Consider the following 16,798-nt stretch of genomic DNA (forward strand, 5'->3'; position numbering starts at 1 on the left):
AGCCACTCAGCAACTCCACCTGTCTGATAAGCTCCACCCACCCGTGTTTCAGAGCCATTTTGATGAAGCCTTTCCTGTTTTGGACCTGGAAAACAAACCGTTCCTGATTAGAACGTTTACAGCTCCATACTGCTGCTTCCCGTTTCCTAGGAGACCGCATCCAACGCGCGTCCACACCGATCCTCTTCTCTAACACTGACCGGTACCAGCAGGTCTGACACGTACCTGCAGCGTTAAACCTCCGGGTCGCGCGTCCAGAGCCTCTGGAGCTCCGCCCACCGCGACCACAGCCACGTTTCCTCCTTCAGGACGGCTGACCAGGTGGGACAGACTGGACTTGCAGCTGGACACCAGACCTGTCGGACAGATGAGACGTCATGTGACCCGAACACCTACAAGGTACCGGGTCTAGTCTGCTGAACCGGTTCTTCTGGTCCAGAACCAGAAAAACGCTCCACATCTGAGCCCTGTTATCCTCTTCATCATCCTCCCTTTAATCATCCTCTTCATCATCATCATCATCCCTATCATTATCCTCTTCATCATCATCATCCCTATCATTATCCTCATAATCATCATCATCCCTATCATTATGAATTTATACACATGGATCGCAGAAACAAAGGTGGAGGAGGAGTTGGATTATTTGTGGACAAAAACTTGAAATTTAAAGTTATAGAGAACATGTCAGTGGTTATAGACAATATGCTTGAGTGTGTATCAGTGGAAATTTACAGAGAAAAAACTAAAAACTTGATTATAAGTTGCATGTACAGGTCACCAGGCTCATGTGTCGAACTGTTTAGTGACAGGATGGAGGAACTATTTGCAACTAAAACAAACAAAACTATAATAATCTGTGGGGAACTTCAATACTGATTTGCTTAATGCGAAGGAACACAGAAAGACGGAAGAGTTCATCAATAAATTATACAGCATGACCTTGTACCCTAAAATCACCCGACCCGCCAGGATAACATGTCATAGTGCAACACTTATTGACAATATATTTACCAATGACATCTTCAACAGCACAACTAGTGGAATTTTAATAAGTGATATCAGTGACCATTTACCAGTATTCACAGTGCTTAATAATGACGGCAAGTCTATTGATCATGATAAAACAATTAAATACAAAAGACTGAGAACAACTGAAGCAATAGAGGATTTGAAAAATGACCTAATTGCACACAACTGGGATAATGTATATAATAATAATAACGTAAATGAAGCATATGAAGAATTCATGAGAGCATTTAAATTTCTATATGACAAAAACTGTCCCTTAAAGAAAGTGAATAAAAAACTAAAAGATGTGGGTCCTCCTTGGATAACAAAGGGACTGCGTAATGCTTGTAGAAAAAAGAATTCACTCTACAGAGAATTTATAAAACAAAGAACTGAAGAGGCTGAAAATAAATATAAAAAATATAAGAACAAATTAATAAATATCCTAAGAACAGCAAAGAAAGAATACTATAAAAATCTATTAGATAATAACAAGAACAATGTTAGAGAAATATGGAAAATCCTGAACACAGTGATAAAAAAATCTTCTAGTCAGATAAGCTACCCTAAATATTTTGTTGTAAATGATACAGAAAACTACAATACAAATGATGTGGCTGATTGTTTTAATAAATTCTTTGTAAGTATCGGGCCAGAATTGGCAGAAACCATCCCTGACGCAGGACAGGATAATCCCTGTCTCGTTGATAGAAACCTAAGTTCTATGTATCTCGCTGCAGTGGAGGAAAAAGACGTCATTGAAACAGTTCTAAAATGTAAGAATAAAACTTCTGTAGATTATGATGGTATTGATATGACTGTTGTTAAGAAAGTTATCAATGGAATCTCAAAACCACTCACATATATCTGTAATTTATCATTTCAGTCTGGTACATTTCCTAATAAAATGAAAATAGCCAAAGTAATCCCACTGTATAAATCTGGGAATAAACACCAATTTACAAACTATAGACCCGTTTCACTACTTTCTCAATTCTCCAAAATTCTAGAAAAACTTTTTATAATTAGACTGGATAAATTCATAGAAAAATACAAAATACTTCATGAAAATCAATATGGATTCCGGGCAAATAGAGCAACATCAATGGCAATTATAGATTCTATAGAAGATATAACAAATTCATTAGATAAAAGATTGCACACAGTGGGATTATTTTTTGATTTGAAGAAAGCGTTTGATACAATTAACCATGATATTTTGTTGTATAAATTAGACCGATATGGGATTAGAGGTAAGGTACTTGACTGGATCAAGAGTTTTCTGACAGAAAGGAAGCAGTTTGTCAAGCTTGGGGACGTCTGCTCCACTAGTTTGGACATTTCTTGTGGTGTCCCACAGGGGTCAGTCTTGGGCCCGAAATTGTTCATTCTTTATATAAATGATTTGTGTAAGGTAACAAATGTGTTAAAGCTGCTCTTATTTGCAGATGGTACCAGTGCATTTTGTTCTAGCAGTGATCTGCAGTTGTTAATAAAGGAGATTAACATAGAATTAAAAAAAATGAAATTATGGTTTGATAGAAATACATTATTATTAAATTTGACGAAAACCAAAATAATGGTGTTTGGAAATGATCAAACAAATTTGCAGACTGAAATTATGTTGGATGGGGTAGAGATTGAAAGAGTGAATAAAATCAAGTTTTTAGGGTTGATAATAGATGAACAAATTAGTTGGAAACAACACATTAGACATATCCACAGTAAAGTTTCAAGAAGTTTAGCAGTATTAAATAAAGCAAAACAGAATTTAGATCATAAATCACTACATACTCTTTATTGCTCGTTAGTTCTTCCATATTTTAATTACTGTGCAGAAGTTTGGGGTAATAATTACAAAACAATAATACATCCACTATTTGTTCTCCAAAAGAAAGCCATAAGGATCATCCATGGGGCAGGTTATAGGGACCATACCAATTCATTATTTTTGCAGTCAAAATTATTAAAATTGAAAGACATTATAAATTTACAGACTATACAAATTTTATTTAAGGCAAAACACAAATTACTACCTGCAAATATTCAAGGACTGTTTACAGAGAGGGAAGGGGGTTATCTTTTGAGAGGGAAATTTAATTATAAGGTCAGAAGGGTAAAAACAAGGAGGAGATGTTTCTGTATTTCTGTTTGTGGAGTAAAATTGTGGAATAAGTTGAATGTGGAACTCAAGGAATGTCCAAATTTAAAGCAATTTAAAAAAATGTTTAAAGATTTTGCTTTCACACAATATATGAATGAAGAAGCTTCTTTTTGAAATATGTATTTTTTGTGTTGGTTTAAGATGAACTACTTGCAATGGTTGAACAATATCAAATTATTATATGTGTATTGTGATATAGGACTGTAAAGTTCAGATGGTAAATTAACAGGAAGTGGAGAATATTATTTTAACTTTGGAGAAGGGGTGGGATTTAATAAGTTTTACTTCTTCCCTCCCCTTTTCGAGCATGATGTTTGTTTCATTTCTCTTTTTTGTAATTTGAATTCGCATGGCTGTACATGTGGTTTTGTATGTGCTCGAAACAAACTACTACTACTACTGTTATCCTCATCATAATCATCATCATCCCTATCATTATCCTCCTCATAATCATCATCATCTCTATCATTATCCTCTTCATCATCATCATCCCTATCATTATCCTCTTAATCATCAACATCTCTATCATTATCCTCATCATGATCATCATCATCCCTATCATTATCCTCCTCATAATCAACATCATCCCTATCATTATCCTCATCATGATCATCATCATCCCTATCATTATCCTCTTCATCATCATCATCCCTATCATTATCCTCTTAATCATCAACATCTCTATCATTATCCTCATCATGATCATCATCATCCCTATCATTATCCTCCTCATAATCATCATCATCCCTATCATTATCCTCATCATGATCATCATCATCTCTATCATTATCCTCTTCATCATCATCATCCCTATCATTATCCTCATCATGATCATCATCATCTCTATCATTATCCTCTTCATCATCATCATCCCTATCATTATCATCTTAATCATCAACATCTCTATCATTATCCTCATCATGATCATCATCATCCCTATCATTATCCTCCTCATAATCATCATCATCTCTATCATTATCCTCTTCATCATCATCATCCCTATCATTATCCTCTTAATCATCAACATCTCTATCATTATCCTCATCATGATCATCATCATCCCTATCATTATCCTCCTCATAATCATCATCATCTCTATCATTATCCTCTTCATCATCATCATCCCTATCATTATCCTCTTAATCATCAACATCTCTATCATTATCCTCTTCATCATCATCATCATCCCTATCATTATCCTCATCATGATCATCATCATCCCTATCATTATCCTCATCATAATCAACATCATCCCTATCATTATCCTCTTCATCATCATCATCCCTATCATTATCCTCATCATGATCATCATCATCCCTATCATTATCCTCTTCATCATCATCATCCCTATCATTATCCTCTTAATCATCAACATCTCTATCATTATCCTCATCATGATCATCATCATCCCTATCATTATCCTCCTCATAATCATCGTCATCCCTATCATTATCCTCATCATGATCATCATCATCTCTATCATTATCCTTTTCATCATCATCATCCCTATCATTATCCTCTTAATCATCAACATCTCTATCATTATCCTCATCATGATCATCATCATCCCTATCATTATCCTCCTCATAATCATCATCATCTCTATCATTATCCTCTTCATCATCATCATCCCTATCATTATCCTCCTCATAATCAACATCATCCCTATCATTATCCTCATCATGATCATCATCATCCCTATCATTATCCTCCTCATAATCATCATCATCCCTATCATTATCCTCATCATGATCATCATCATCTCTATCATTATCCTCTTCATCATCATCATCCCTATCATTATCCTCTTAATCATCAACATCTCTATCATTATCCTCATCATGATCATCATCATCCCTATCATTATCCTCATCATGATCATCATCATCCCTATCATTATCCTCATCATCATCATCATCCCTATCATTATCCTCATCATGATCATCATCATCTCTATCATTATCCTCTTCATCATCATCATCCCTATCATTATCCTCCTCATAATCATCATCATCCCTATCATTATCCTCATCATGATCATCATCATCTCTATCATTATCCTCTTCATCATCATCATCCCTATCATTATCCTCTTAATCATCAACATCTCTATCATTATCCTCATCATGATCATCATCATCCCTATCATTATCCTCCTCGTAATCATCATCATCCCTATCATTATCCTCATCATGATCATCATCATCTCTATCATTATCCTCTTCATCATCATCATCCCTATCATTATCCTCTTCATCAACATCATCCCTATCATTATCCTCATCATGATCATCATCATCCCTATCATTATCCTCCTCATAATCATCATCATCCCTATCATTATCCTCTTCATCATCATCATCCCTATCATTATCCTCTTCATCAACATCATCTCTATCATTATCCTCATCATGATCATCATCATCCCTATCATTATCCTCATCATGATCATCATCATCCCTATCATTATCCTCTTCATCATCATCATCATCCCTATCATTATCCTCCTCATCATCATCATCATCATCCCTATCATTATCCTCCTCATAATCATCATCATCCCTATCATTATCCTCTTCATCATCAACATCTCTATCATTATCCTCTTCATCATCATCATCATCCCTGTCATTATCCTCATCATCAACATCATCATCATCCCTATCATTATCTTCTTCATCATCATCGTCGTCCCTATCATTATCCTCTTCATCGTCATTATCCCTTTCATTATCTTCATCATCATCATCCCTGTCATTATCCTCCTCATCATCTTCATCATCCCTATCATTATCCTCTTCATCATCATCATCCCTATCATTATCTTTATCATCATCATCGTCCCTTTCATTATCGTCTTCATCATCATCATCCTTATCAATATACTCTTCATCATCGTCCCTATCATTATCCTCTTCATCATCACCGTCCCTATCATTATCCTCTTCATCATCACCATCCCTTTCATTATGTTCGTCATCATCATCGTCCCTATCATTATCCTCTTCATCATCACCGTCCCTATCATTATCCTCTTCATCATCATCGTCGTCCCTATCATTATCCTCTTCATCATCCTTATCCCTTTCATTATCTTCATCATCATCATCCCTGTCATTATCCTCCTCATCATCATCATCCGTATCACTATCCTCTTCATCATCATCATCATCCCTATCATTATCCTCCTCATCATCATCATCCCTATCATTATCTTCATCATCGTCCCTTTCATTATCGTCTTCATCATCATCATCCTTATCAATATTCTCTTCATCATCATCCCTATCATTATCCTCTTCATCATCATCATCATCCCTATCATTATCCTAATCATCATCATCATCATCATCGCTATAATTATCCTCTTCATCTTCATCATCCCTATCATTATCCTAATCATCATCATCATCATCGCTATAATTATCCTCTTCATCGTCATCATCCCTATCATTATCCTCTTCATCATCATAATCGTCCCTACCATTATCCTCTTCATCATCACCCCTTTAATCATCCTCTTCATCATCATCCCTGTCATTATCCTCTTTACTGTCATCTTCATCACTACATCACGATCATCTTCATCCCTATATCACCTTCACCATCTTTATCATCACTACATCACCATCATCTTCATCACTACATCACCATCATCTTCATCGCGACATCAACTTCACTATCATCTTCATCACTACATCGCCATCATCTTCATCACTATATCAACTTCACTATCATCTTCATCACTACATCACTATCATCTTCATCACTACATTACTATCATCTTCATCACTACATCAACTTCACTATCATCTTCATCACTACATCACCATCATCTTCATCGCTACATCAACTTCACTATCATCTTCATCACTACATCACCATCATCTTCATCGCTACATCAACATCACTATCATCTTCATCACTACATCACTATCATCTTCATCACTACATAAACTTCACTATCATCTTCATCACTACATCACTATCATCTTCATCACTACATCACCTTCACCATCATCTTCATCACTGCATCACTATCATCTTCATCACTACATCACCTTCACCATCATCTTCATCACAACATCACCATCATCTTCATCACTACATCACCTTCACCATCATCTTCATCGCTACATCAACTTCACCATCATCTTCATCACTACATCAAATTCACTATCATCTTCATCACTACATCACCATCATCTTCATCGCTACATCAACTTCACTATCATCTTCATCACTACATCACCATCATCTTCATCGCTACATCAACTTCACTATCATCTTCATCACTACATTACCAACATCTTCATCACTACATCAACTTCACTATCATCTTCATCACTACATCACCATCATCTTCATTGCTACATCAACTTCACTATCATCTTCATCACTACATTACCAACATCTTCATCACTCTATCACCATCATCTTCATCGCTACATCAACTTCACCATCATCGTCATCACTGCATCACTATCATCTTCATCACTACATCACCTTCGGCATCATCTTCATCACTGCATCACTATCATCTTCATCGCTACATCACCTTCACCATCATCTCCATCACTACATCACCATCATCTTCATCACTACATCACCTTCACCATCATCTTCATCACTGCATCACTATCATCTTCATCGCTACATCACCTTCACCATCATCTTCATCACTACATCACCATCATCTTCATCATTATATCACCTTCACTATCATCTTCATCACTACATCACCTTCACTATCATCTTCATCATCATCGATGTTCTACGTACAGTCATGTAGCAGACGCTTTTATACAAAGCGACTTACATTTAAGAGGAAGAACAACACAAGCATGAAATCAAACAAGATGAACGTCATCATTAAGTGATAGACCGCTTTGAGTCCAGGTGGACCAGGTGCTGTCATGTAGTGCTAGAGGCTGTGCTTATAATTTTTTTTTAAGTCATTTTGTTTAAATACACGACTTCATCAAACAACATCATCTTGGGTATAACTGCAGCAGCTTCTTCAGGACCTGGTTGAACCAAAGATCTGGACAAATCTTTCTACCTCATTCTGAGTAGAAGAGTTCAGCTAAGTGTGGAAATGCTCCTTAAACAACTGAGTCTTTAGCTGCTTTTAAAAGTGGATAAGGACTCTGTGGATCGGACGGAGTTTGGTAGATGGTTCCACCACCGGGGAACAACAGAGGAGAAGAGTCTAGCTACTGATGTGGCGCCACCTTGTGGTGGGAGCACTAGGCGTCTTTCACTGGCAGAGTAACTGTGGAGAGGGAGTGTAGCTCTGGATTAAGGAGCGGAGGTAGAGGGAGTGTAGCTCTGGATTAAGGAGTGGAGGTAGAGGGAGTGTAGCTCTGGATTAAGGAGTGGAGGTAGAGGGAGTGTAGCTCTGGATTAAGGAGTGGAGGTAGAGGGAGTGTAGCTCTGGATTAAGGAGTGGAGGTAGAGGGAGTGTAGCTCTGGATTAAGGAGTGGAGGTAGACCGGAGCCGTTTGGGTTATTGTTTTGTAAGCCAGAAGCAGAGCTTTGAATCTGATGCGCTGCAACTGGAAGCCAGTGGAGAGCGATTAGCAGCGGAGTGACATGAGCTCTTTTGGGCTGGTTGAAGACCAGACGTGCTGCTGCGTTCTGGATCATCTGCAGAGGTTTAACTGAGCATGCAGGCAGGCCAGCCAGTAAGGAGTTGCAGTAGTCAATGCTTGAAATGACCAGAGCCTGGACCAGGAGCTGGACCGTGTGTTCAGTCAGGTAGGGTCTGATCCTCCTGATGTTGTAGAGAGCAAATCGGCAAGACCGAGCAACCGAGGCAACATGGTCCTTAAAGGTCAGCTGGTTGTCTACCATGACACCAGGATTCCTGGTAGAAGACGTAGGTACAAGAGTGATGGAGTCAAGCTGCACGCTTATCTGTGGCGGTAAGGAAGGATTGGCTGGAAAGACAATAAGCTCGGTCTTGGACAGATTTAGCTGAAGGTGGCGATCCTTCATCCATGCAGAGATATCAGCAACATGCTAATATTCACATGGAGACGTTGTGTCGTCAGGTGGGAAAGAAAGGAAAAGCTGAGTGTCATCTGCATAGCAGTGGTAGGAGAAACCATGAGAGCTAATGATGCACCGAGTGAGGAGGTGTATAGAGAAAAGAGAAGAGGGCCAAGCACCGAGCCCTGAGGCACCACTGTTGTCAGTCCATGTGATCCGGACACGCCCCCTCGCCAAGATACTTTGAAGGATTTTCCTGTGAGGTAGGATGTAAACCACGAGAGGACAGATCCTGAGATGCCAAGCTCTAAGAGTGTGGAGAACAGTATATGATGGTTGACCGTGTGAAAGGCAGCAGACAGGTCCAGCAGTATAAGGACTGAGGATGGACCAGCGGATCTGGCAACCCGTAGGGAATCAGTAACTGACAGGAGAGCAGGTTCAGTAGAGCGGCCTTGCCTATAGCCAGACTGATATGGATCTAACAGGTTGTTGTCTTGGAGGAACTGTGAGACCTGACTGAAGACTGAAGCTCTAGTAGTTTAGACATGAATGGAAGCAGTGAGACCGGCCGGTAGTTTCCAACCTGGGCTGGGTTGAGTGTGGGTTTCTTCAGCAGCGGGGAACCCGAGCTTGTTGAAGGCAGAAGGAAAGACACCGGATTTAATAGAGGAGGTAATAATATGGGTTACTGCAGGTTTGATTGGAGGTAAAATGCTCTGCAGGATGTCAGAGGGAACAGGATCAAGAGGACAGGTCGTGGGTTTTGAGTTGACTAGAAGTTTAGAGACATGGTCCTCATTTAGAGAGCAGAAGGAGCAGAGTGAGGCACCAGTAGCTGGTTTGGTAAGACTGAGTTGGTCCGGCTCAGTGAATTGGTTACTGATGGTAGCTGGTTTGGTAAGGCTGAGCTGGTCCGGCTCAGTGAATTGGTTACTGATGGTAGCTGGTTTGGTAAGGCTGAGTTGGTCCGGCTCAGTGAATTGGTTACTGATGGTAGCTGGTTTGGTAAGGCTGAGCTGGTCCGGCTCAGTGAATTGGTTACTGATGGTAGCTGGTTTGGTAAGGCTGAGCTGGTCCGGCTCAGTGAATTGGTTACTGATGGTAGCTGGTTTGGTAAGGCTGAGCTGGTCCGGCTCAGTGAATTGGTTACTGATGGTAGCTGGTTTGGTAAGGCTGAGCTGGTCCGGCTCAGTGAATTGGTTACTGATGGTAGCTGGTTTGGTAAGGCTGAGCTGGTCCGGCTCAGTGAATCGGTTACTGATGGTAGCTGGTTTGGTAAGGCTGAGCTGGTCCGGCTCAGTGAATCGGTTACTGATGGTAGCTGGTTTGGTAAGGCTGAGCTGGTCCGGCTCAGTGAATCGGTTACTGATGGTAGCTGGTTTGGTAAGGCTGAGCTGGTCCGGCTCAGTGAATTGGTTACTGATGGTAGCTGGTTTGGTAAGGCTGAGCTGGTCCGGCTCAGTGAATTGGTTACTGATGGTAGCTGGTTTGGTAAGGCTGAGCTGGTCCGGCTCAGTGAATTGGTTACTGATGGTAGCTGGTTTGGTAAGGCTGAGCTGGTCCGGCTCAGTGAATTGGTTACTGATGGTAGCTGGTTTGGTAAGGCTGAGCTGGTCCGGCTCAGTGAATTGGTTACTGATGGTAGCTGGTCTGGTAAGGCTGAGTTGGTCCGGCTCAGTGAATTGGTTACTGATGGTAGCTGGTCTGGTAAGGCTGAGTTGGTCCGGCTCAGTGAATTGGTTACTGATGGTAGCTGGTTTGGTAAGGCTGAGTTGGTCCGGCTCAGTGAATTGGTTACTGATGGTAGCTGGTTTGGTAAGGCTAAGTTGGTCAGGCTCAGTGAATTGGTTACTGATGGTAGCTGGTTTGGTAAGGCTGAGCTGGTCCGGCTCAGTGAATTGGTTACTGATGGTAGCTGGTTTGGTAAGGCTGAGCTGGTCCGGCTCAGTGAATTGGTTACTGATGGTAGCTGGTTTGGTAAGGCTGAGCTGGTCCGGCTCAGTGAATTGGTTACTGATGGTAGCTGGTTTGGTAAGGCTGAGCTGGTCCGGCTCAGTGAATTGGTTACTGATGGTAGCTGGTTTGGTAAGGCTGAGTTGGTCCGGCTCAGTGAATTGGTTACTGATGGTAGCTGGTTTGGTAAGGCTGAGCTGGTCCGGCTCAGTGAATTGGTTACTGATGGTAGCTGGTTTGGTAAGGCTGAGTTGGTCCGGCTCAGTGAATTGGTTACTGATGGTAGCTGGTTTGGTAAGGCTGAGTTGGTCCGGCTCAGTGAATTGGTTACTGATGGTAGCTGGTTTGGTAAGGCTGAGTTGGTCCGGCTCAGTGAATTGGTTACTGATGGTAGCTGGTTTGGTAAGGCTGAGCTGGTCCGGCTCAGTGAATTGGTTACTGATGGTAGCTGGTTTGGTAAGGCTGAGCTGGTCCGGCTCAGTGAATTGGTTACTGATGGTAGCTGGTTTGGTAAGGCTGAGCTGGTCCGGCTCAGTGAATTGGTTACTGATGGTAGCTGGTTTGGTAAGGCTGAGCTGGTCCGGCTCAGTGAATTGGTTACTGATGGTAGCGACCTTTTCAGTGAAGTAGGAAGCAAACATTTCTGCAGTCAGCACAGTGGGAGGCTGAGCAGGTGGTGGAGATAGAAGAGAGTTAAACACCATGAACATGTCGTGTGTTGGGAGCATTGCAGATCTTGTTCTGATAAAAGGTTTTCTTGGCCGCCTTTAGGCTGGATGTGAAAGTTTCAGGTTTTGCTGCTACTCAGACAAGTCAGTGTGTTCTTTTGATTTGCGCCACTTTCTTTCTGCAGCCCTGAGTCCGGCTCTGTGATCCCTTAAAACCTCTATGAGACATGGACTGGGAGGGTTTTGTCTGGCTGGTTTGGACACCAGAGGACAGAGTTTGTCCAGAGAGGAGGCGAGAGAGGAGAAGAGTGTTTCTGTAGCCTCATTAACAGACAGTAAGGAGAAGTCTGAGTGGGAAGGGAGGGTAGAGTAAACCTCATCAGACAGCTGTGTAGGTCTGAGGGATCTCAGGTTTCTACGGTAGGACGCCATTTTTGGAGGCTCTTGATTGACATGATGAAGGAAGACAGAGAATTTAACCAGGAAGTGGTCTGAGAGGTGCAGCGGGGTGACGGACAGGTCGGCTGTGGAGCAGTTTCTAGTCAGAACCAAGTCAAGAGTTTTACCAGCTTTGTGTGTTGGAGGAGTCTGAACCAGTTTGAACCAGTTTGAACCAGTTTGAACCAGTCTGAACCAGTTTGAACCAGTTTGAACCAGTCGCTGTGGTTTTTCAATGTGAATGTTCATGTCTCCCATGACAGTTAGTGGTGTGTCATCAAGTCTAGCCAACATCAACTAACATCTTCATCTTCATCAATACCATCCTCTTCATCACCATCTTTGTTACTATCATCATCATCGCTATCATTATCTTCACTTTCATCTTCATCACTACGTCATCTTCATCATCATCTCCATCACTACCGTCACATCTTGACACTCAGAAATCAGTGAGGTCTCACTCTGAGGAGAAGACAGGAGACAAACACATGAACCCATGTGACCCTACAGTACGCTCAGACAGCCAATCAGATGAGACGTTCTGTCTCCTCCTATCTGACCTGTGACCCACTGTTTACTGTGGACAAATAGTCCAGACCTGAACCCTGATCCAGAAACCCTGCTGAGACCTCAGTCACATGGTCTTTGTCAACATAAACCAGACCAGAGTTCATCATGATGACGAAACCTGTCAGAGCCAATGTTTCCATGGTAACATCACAGTTGACAGGATGACAAACAGAAAAGGGTCAGAACAAGGAGAGCCTGCAGGTCTACAGGTAGACAGGTGAGTACCTCCACACATGATGTAGTCTCTGAAGAACGGGACCCGAAACCAGAACGGCAGCATCAGCAGGTGAGACCTCAGACCAGGAAACAGACGAGAGAACCCCGTGGACTCCGTACAGAAATTCCCAAAGCCGCCAGCCACCAGGACACCTGGGACAGACAGGTAGAGATGGACAGGTTCATATGGACAGGTAGAGATGGACAGGTTCATATGGACAGGTAGAAATGGACGGGTACAAAAACATAGACAGGTAAAGAGATGGACAGGTAAATATATAGACATATAAACAGGACAGGTAAACATGTGGACAGGTAAACATGTGGACAGGTAAACAGGTGGACAGGTAAACATGTGGACAGGTAAACATGTGGACAGGTAAACAGGTGTGTCTCACCGTGTGGGTGGAAACCAAAGATGTAGTTCTTCTTTGGATCCAGATCAGCTGTTTTGACGAGCTGCAGACAGAAGAAATGACCAGGAATCAATAACCAGACCTGGTCCACCGCCGTCCTCCGTGTCCCCTCCAGTGATAAACCGTCTCACCGTCAGGGGGAAGTAGTCCCTGAAGTACTCCCACACGGTCCAGCTCCTCAACCAGTGGGACCGCCGTCCCCCACTGGTGGGCGTGTCCCAGTCCAGCCACAGCCAACCAGCATAGAGCAGGGCCACGATCCACCAATCAGAGAGGGCCAGGAGGACAAAGGCAGCCAGACAGCACTGAGCTGAGACAGGTAAGGGGACAGGTAAGGAGACAGGTAAGGAGACAGGTAAGGGGACAGGTAAGGGGACAGGTAAGGAGACAGGTAAGGGGACAGGTAAGGAGACAGGTAAGGAGACGGGTAAGGAGGCAAGTAAGGGGACAGGTAAGGAGACAGGTAAGGAGACAGGTAAGGGGACAGGTAAGGGGACGGGTAAAGGGACGGGTAAGAGGACAGGTAAGGAGACAGGTAAGAGGACAGGTAAGGAGACAGGTAAGGGAACAGGTAAGGAGACAGGTAAGTAGACCCTTCTATCCATCATCCACCCTTCTATCTATCTATTTATCTATGTATCTATCTATCTATCTATCTATTTTATCTATCTATCTATCTATCTATCTATCTATCTATCTATCTATCTATTTTATCTATCTATCTATCTATCTATCTATCTATCTTTCTTATCTATCTATCTATCTATCTATCTATTTTATCTATCTATCTATCTATTTTATCTATCTATCTGTCTATCTATTTTATCTATCTATCTGTCTATCTATTTTATCTATCTATCTGTCTATCTATCTGTCTATCTATCTATCTATCTATCTATCTATCTATCTATCTATCTATTTTATCTATCTATTTAATCTATCTATCTATCTATCTATCTGTCTATCTATTTTATCTATCTATCTATCTATCTATCTATCTATCTATCTATCTATCTATCTATCTATCTATTTTATCTATCTATCTATCTATTTTATCTATCTATCTGTCTATCTATTTTATCTATCTATCTGTCTATCTATTTTATCTATCTATCTATCTATTTTATCTATCTATCTGTCTATCTATTTTATCTATCTATCTGTCTATCTATCTATCTATCTATTTTATCTATCTATCTATCTTTCTTATCTATCTATCTATCTATCTATCTATCTATCTATCTATCTATCTGTCTATCTATCTATCTATCTATCTATCTATCTATCTATCTATCTATTTTATCTATCTATCTATCTTTCTTATCTATCTATCTATCTATCTATCTATCTATCTGTCTATCTATCTATCTATCTATCTATCTATCTATCTATCTATTTTATCTATCTATCTATCTATCTATCTATCTATCTATTTTATCTATCTATCTATCTATCTATCTATCTATCTATCTATCTATCTATCTATCTATCTATCTATTTTATCTATCTATCTATCTATCTATCTATCTATCTATCTATCTATCTATCTATTTTATCTATCTATCTATCTATCTATCTATCTATCTATCTATCTATCTATCTATCTATCTATCTGTCTATCTATCTATCTATCTATTTTATCTATCTATCTATCTATCTATCTATCTATCTATCTATCTATCTATCTATCTGTCTATCTATCTATTTTATCTATCTATCTATCTATCTATCTATCTATCTATCTATCTATTTTATCTATCTATCTATCTATCTATCTATCTATCTATCTATCTATCTATCTATCTATCTATTTTATCTATCTATCTATCTATCTATCTATCTATCTATCTATCTATCTATCTATCTATCTATCTATCTATTTTATCTATCTATCTATCTATCTATCTATCTTTCTTATCTATCTATCTATCTATCTATCTATTTTATCTATCTATCTATCTATTTTATCTATCTATCTGTCTATCTATTTTATCTATCTATCTGTCTATCTATCTGTCTATCTATCTATCTATCTATCTATCTATCTATCTATTTTATCTATCTATTTTATCTATTTTATCTATCTATCTGTCTATCTATTTTATCTATCTATCTATCTATTTTATCTATCTATCTGTCTATCTATTTTATCTATCTATCTGTCTATCTATCTGTCTATCTATTTTATCTATCTATTTTATCTATTTTATCTATCTATCTATCTATCTATCTATCTATCTATCTATCTATCTGTCTATCTATCTATTTTATCTATCTATCTATCTATCTATCTATCTATCTATTTTATCTATCTATCTATCTATCTATCTATCTATCTATCTATCTATCTATCTATCTATTTTATCTATCTATCTATCTATCTATCTATCTATCTATCTTATCTATCTATCTATCTATCTATCTATTTTATCTATCTATCTATCTATTTTATCTATCTATCTGTCTATCTATTTTATCTATCTATCTGTCTATCTATCTGTCTATCTATCTATCTATCTATCTATCTATCTATCTATCTATCTATCTATCTATTTTATCTATCTATCTATCTATCTATCTATCTATCTATCTATCTATCTATCTATCTATCTATCTATCTATCCATCCATCTATCTGGTCCAGGACCTCCGTGGGTGGATCAGGGGAACTGACCCAGAGCCAGGAAGGAGAAGACCCACTGCAGGACGGCGGCGGTCTGCAGCCTCCTCCGCAGCGGGACGTTCAGCGGGGCGAACTCGACCCTCATGCTGGTGGGCGCGTTGCTGTTGGCGGATTGAGACGCAGCGTGTTCCCGGTGTGTGTCGGAGCTCCTGTCGGTGCGCGTGCAGGAATCACAGACGTTTTCTTCTGGTGTTTCTGCGGCGGAAGCTGGAAGTTATCGATCCACCATCGGAGGGATCGATCCCACGTACTGATCCGTCCAGATCAAAACTTCAGGACAAACTTTTTCACTCCAAACTCCCCCACACGCTCACGGTGCTTCTGCGCATGCGTACCGGACTCTAGTCTGGGTGTGTTCCTGTTGGCCAATCACAGCTGATGATGAAACATCTTTGACGCACGCCCGAGCTTGCGCGCGTGCACGTCAGAGGAGTTTGTGCCTGAAAGTGAGTTGATTTCAGGAGTAAGAGGAGACAGAAAATTTCTTTAATTAGTGATCAGTACTGAGGAAAGTAGATCAAGTAATAATCAATAATCCACAAACACACCTGAAACTGTCCCTGATGTCAAACACAGTCGCCATGGTAACGCTGTCCTGCAGCTGTCCAGCATGGTGGCGGCAGAATGATGGTCTGGCTGCTGTGTTTATAGTTTTATTTAGTTTTATTTTATTTAGATTA

General features: G+C 40.1%; 1 protein-coding gene across 1 annotated transcript in view; it reads right to left on the minus strand.

Moving 5' to 3' along the window:
• mogat3a (monoacylglycerol O-acyltransferase 3a) overlaps positions 1-16,440 on the minus strand; it is a 27,350-nt gene extending 10,910 nt beyond the window's left edge. Inside the window, exons 1-6 of the mRNA XM_041985958.1 lie at positions 16,110-16,440; positions 13,568-13,746; positions 13,419-13,479; positions 13,030-13,173; positions 226-356; positions 20-85 (exon numbers count right to left, since the gene is read on the minus strand). Of these exons, the coding sequence (XP_041841892.1) occupies positions 20-85; positions 226-356; positions 13,030-13,173; positions 13,419-13,479; positions 13,568-13,746; positions 16,110-16,203 (675 nt within the window). The 5' untranslated portion in view covers positions 16,204-16,440. The remainder of the gene's footprint in view (positions 1-19; positions 86-225; positions 357-13,029; positions 13,174-13,418; positions 13,480-13,567; positions 13,747-16,109) is intronic.
• Positions 16,441-16,798: the final 358 nt, after the last annotated feature.

Source organism: Melanotaenia boesemani, chromosome 5 (genome assembly GCF_017639745.1).
Source record: "Melanotaenia boesemani isolate fMelBoe1 chromosome 5, fMelBoe1.pri, whole genome shotgun sequence".
Lineage (NCBI taxonomy): Eukaryota > Metazoa > Chordata > Actinopteri > Atheriniformes > Melanotaeniidae > Melanotaenia > Melanotaenia boesemani.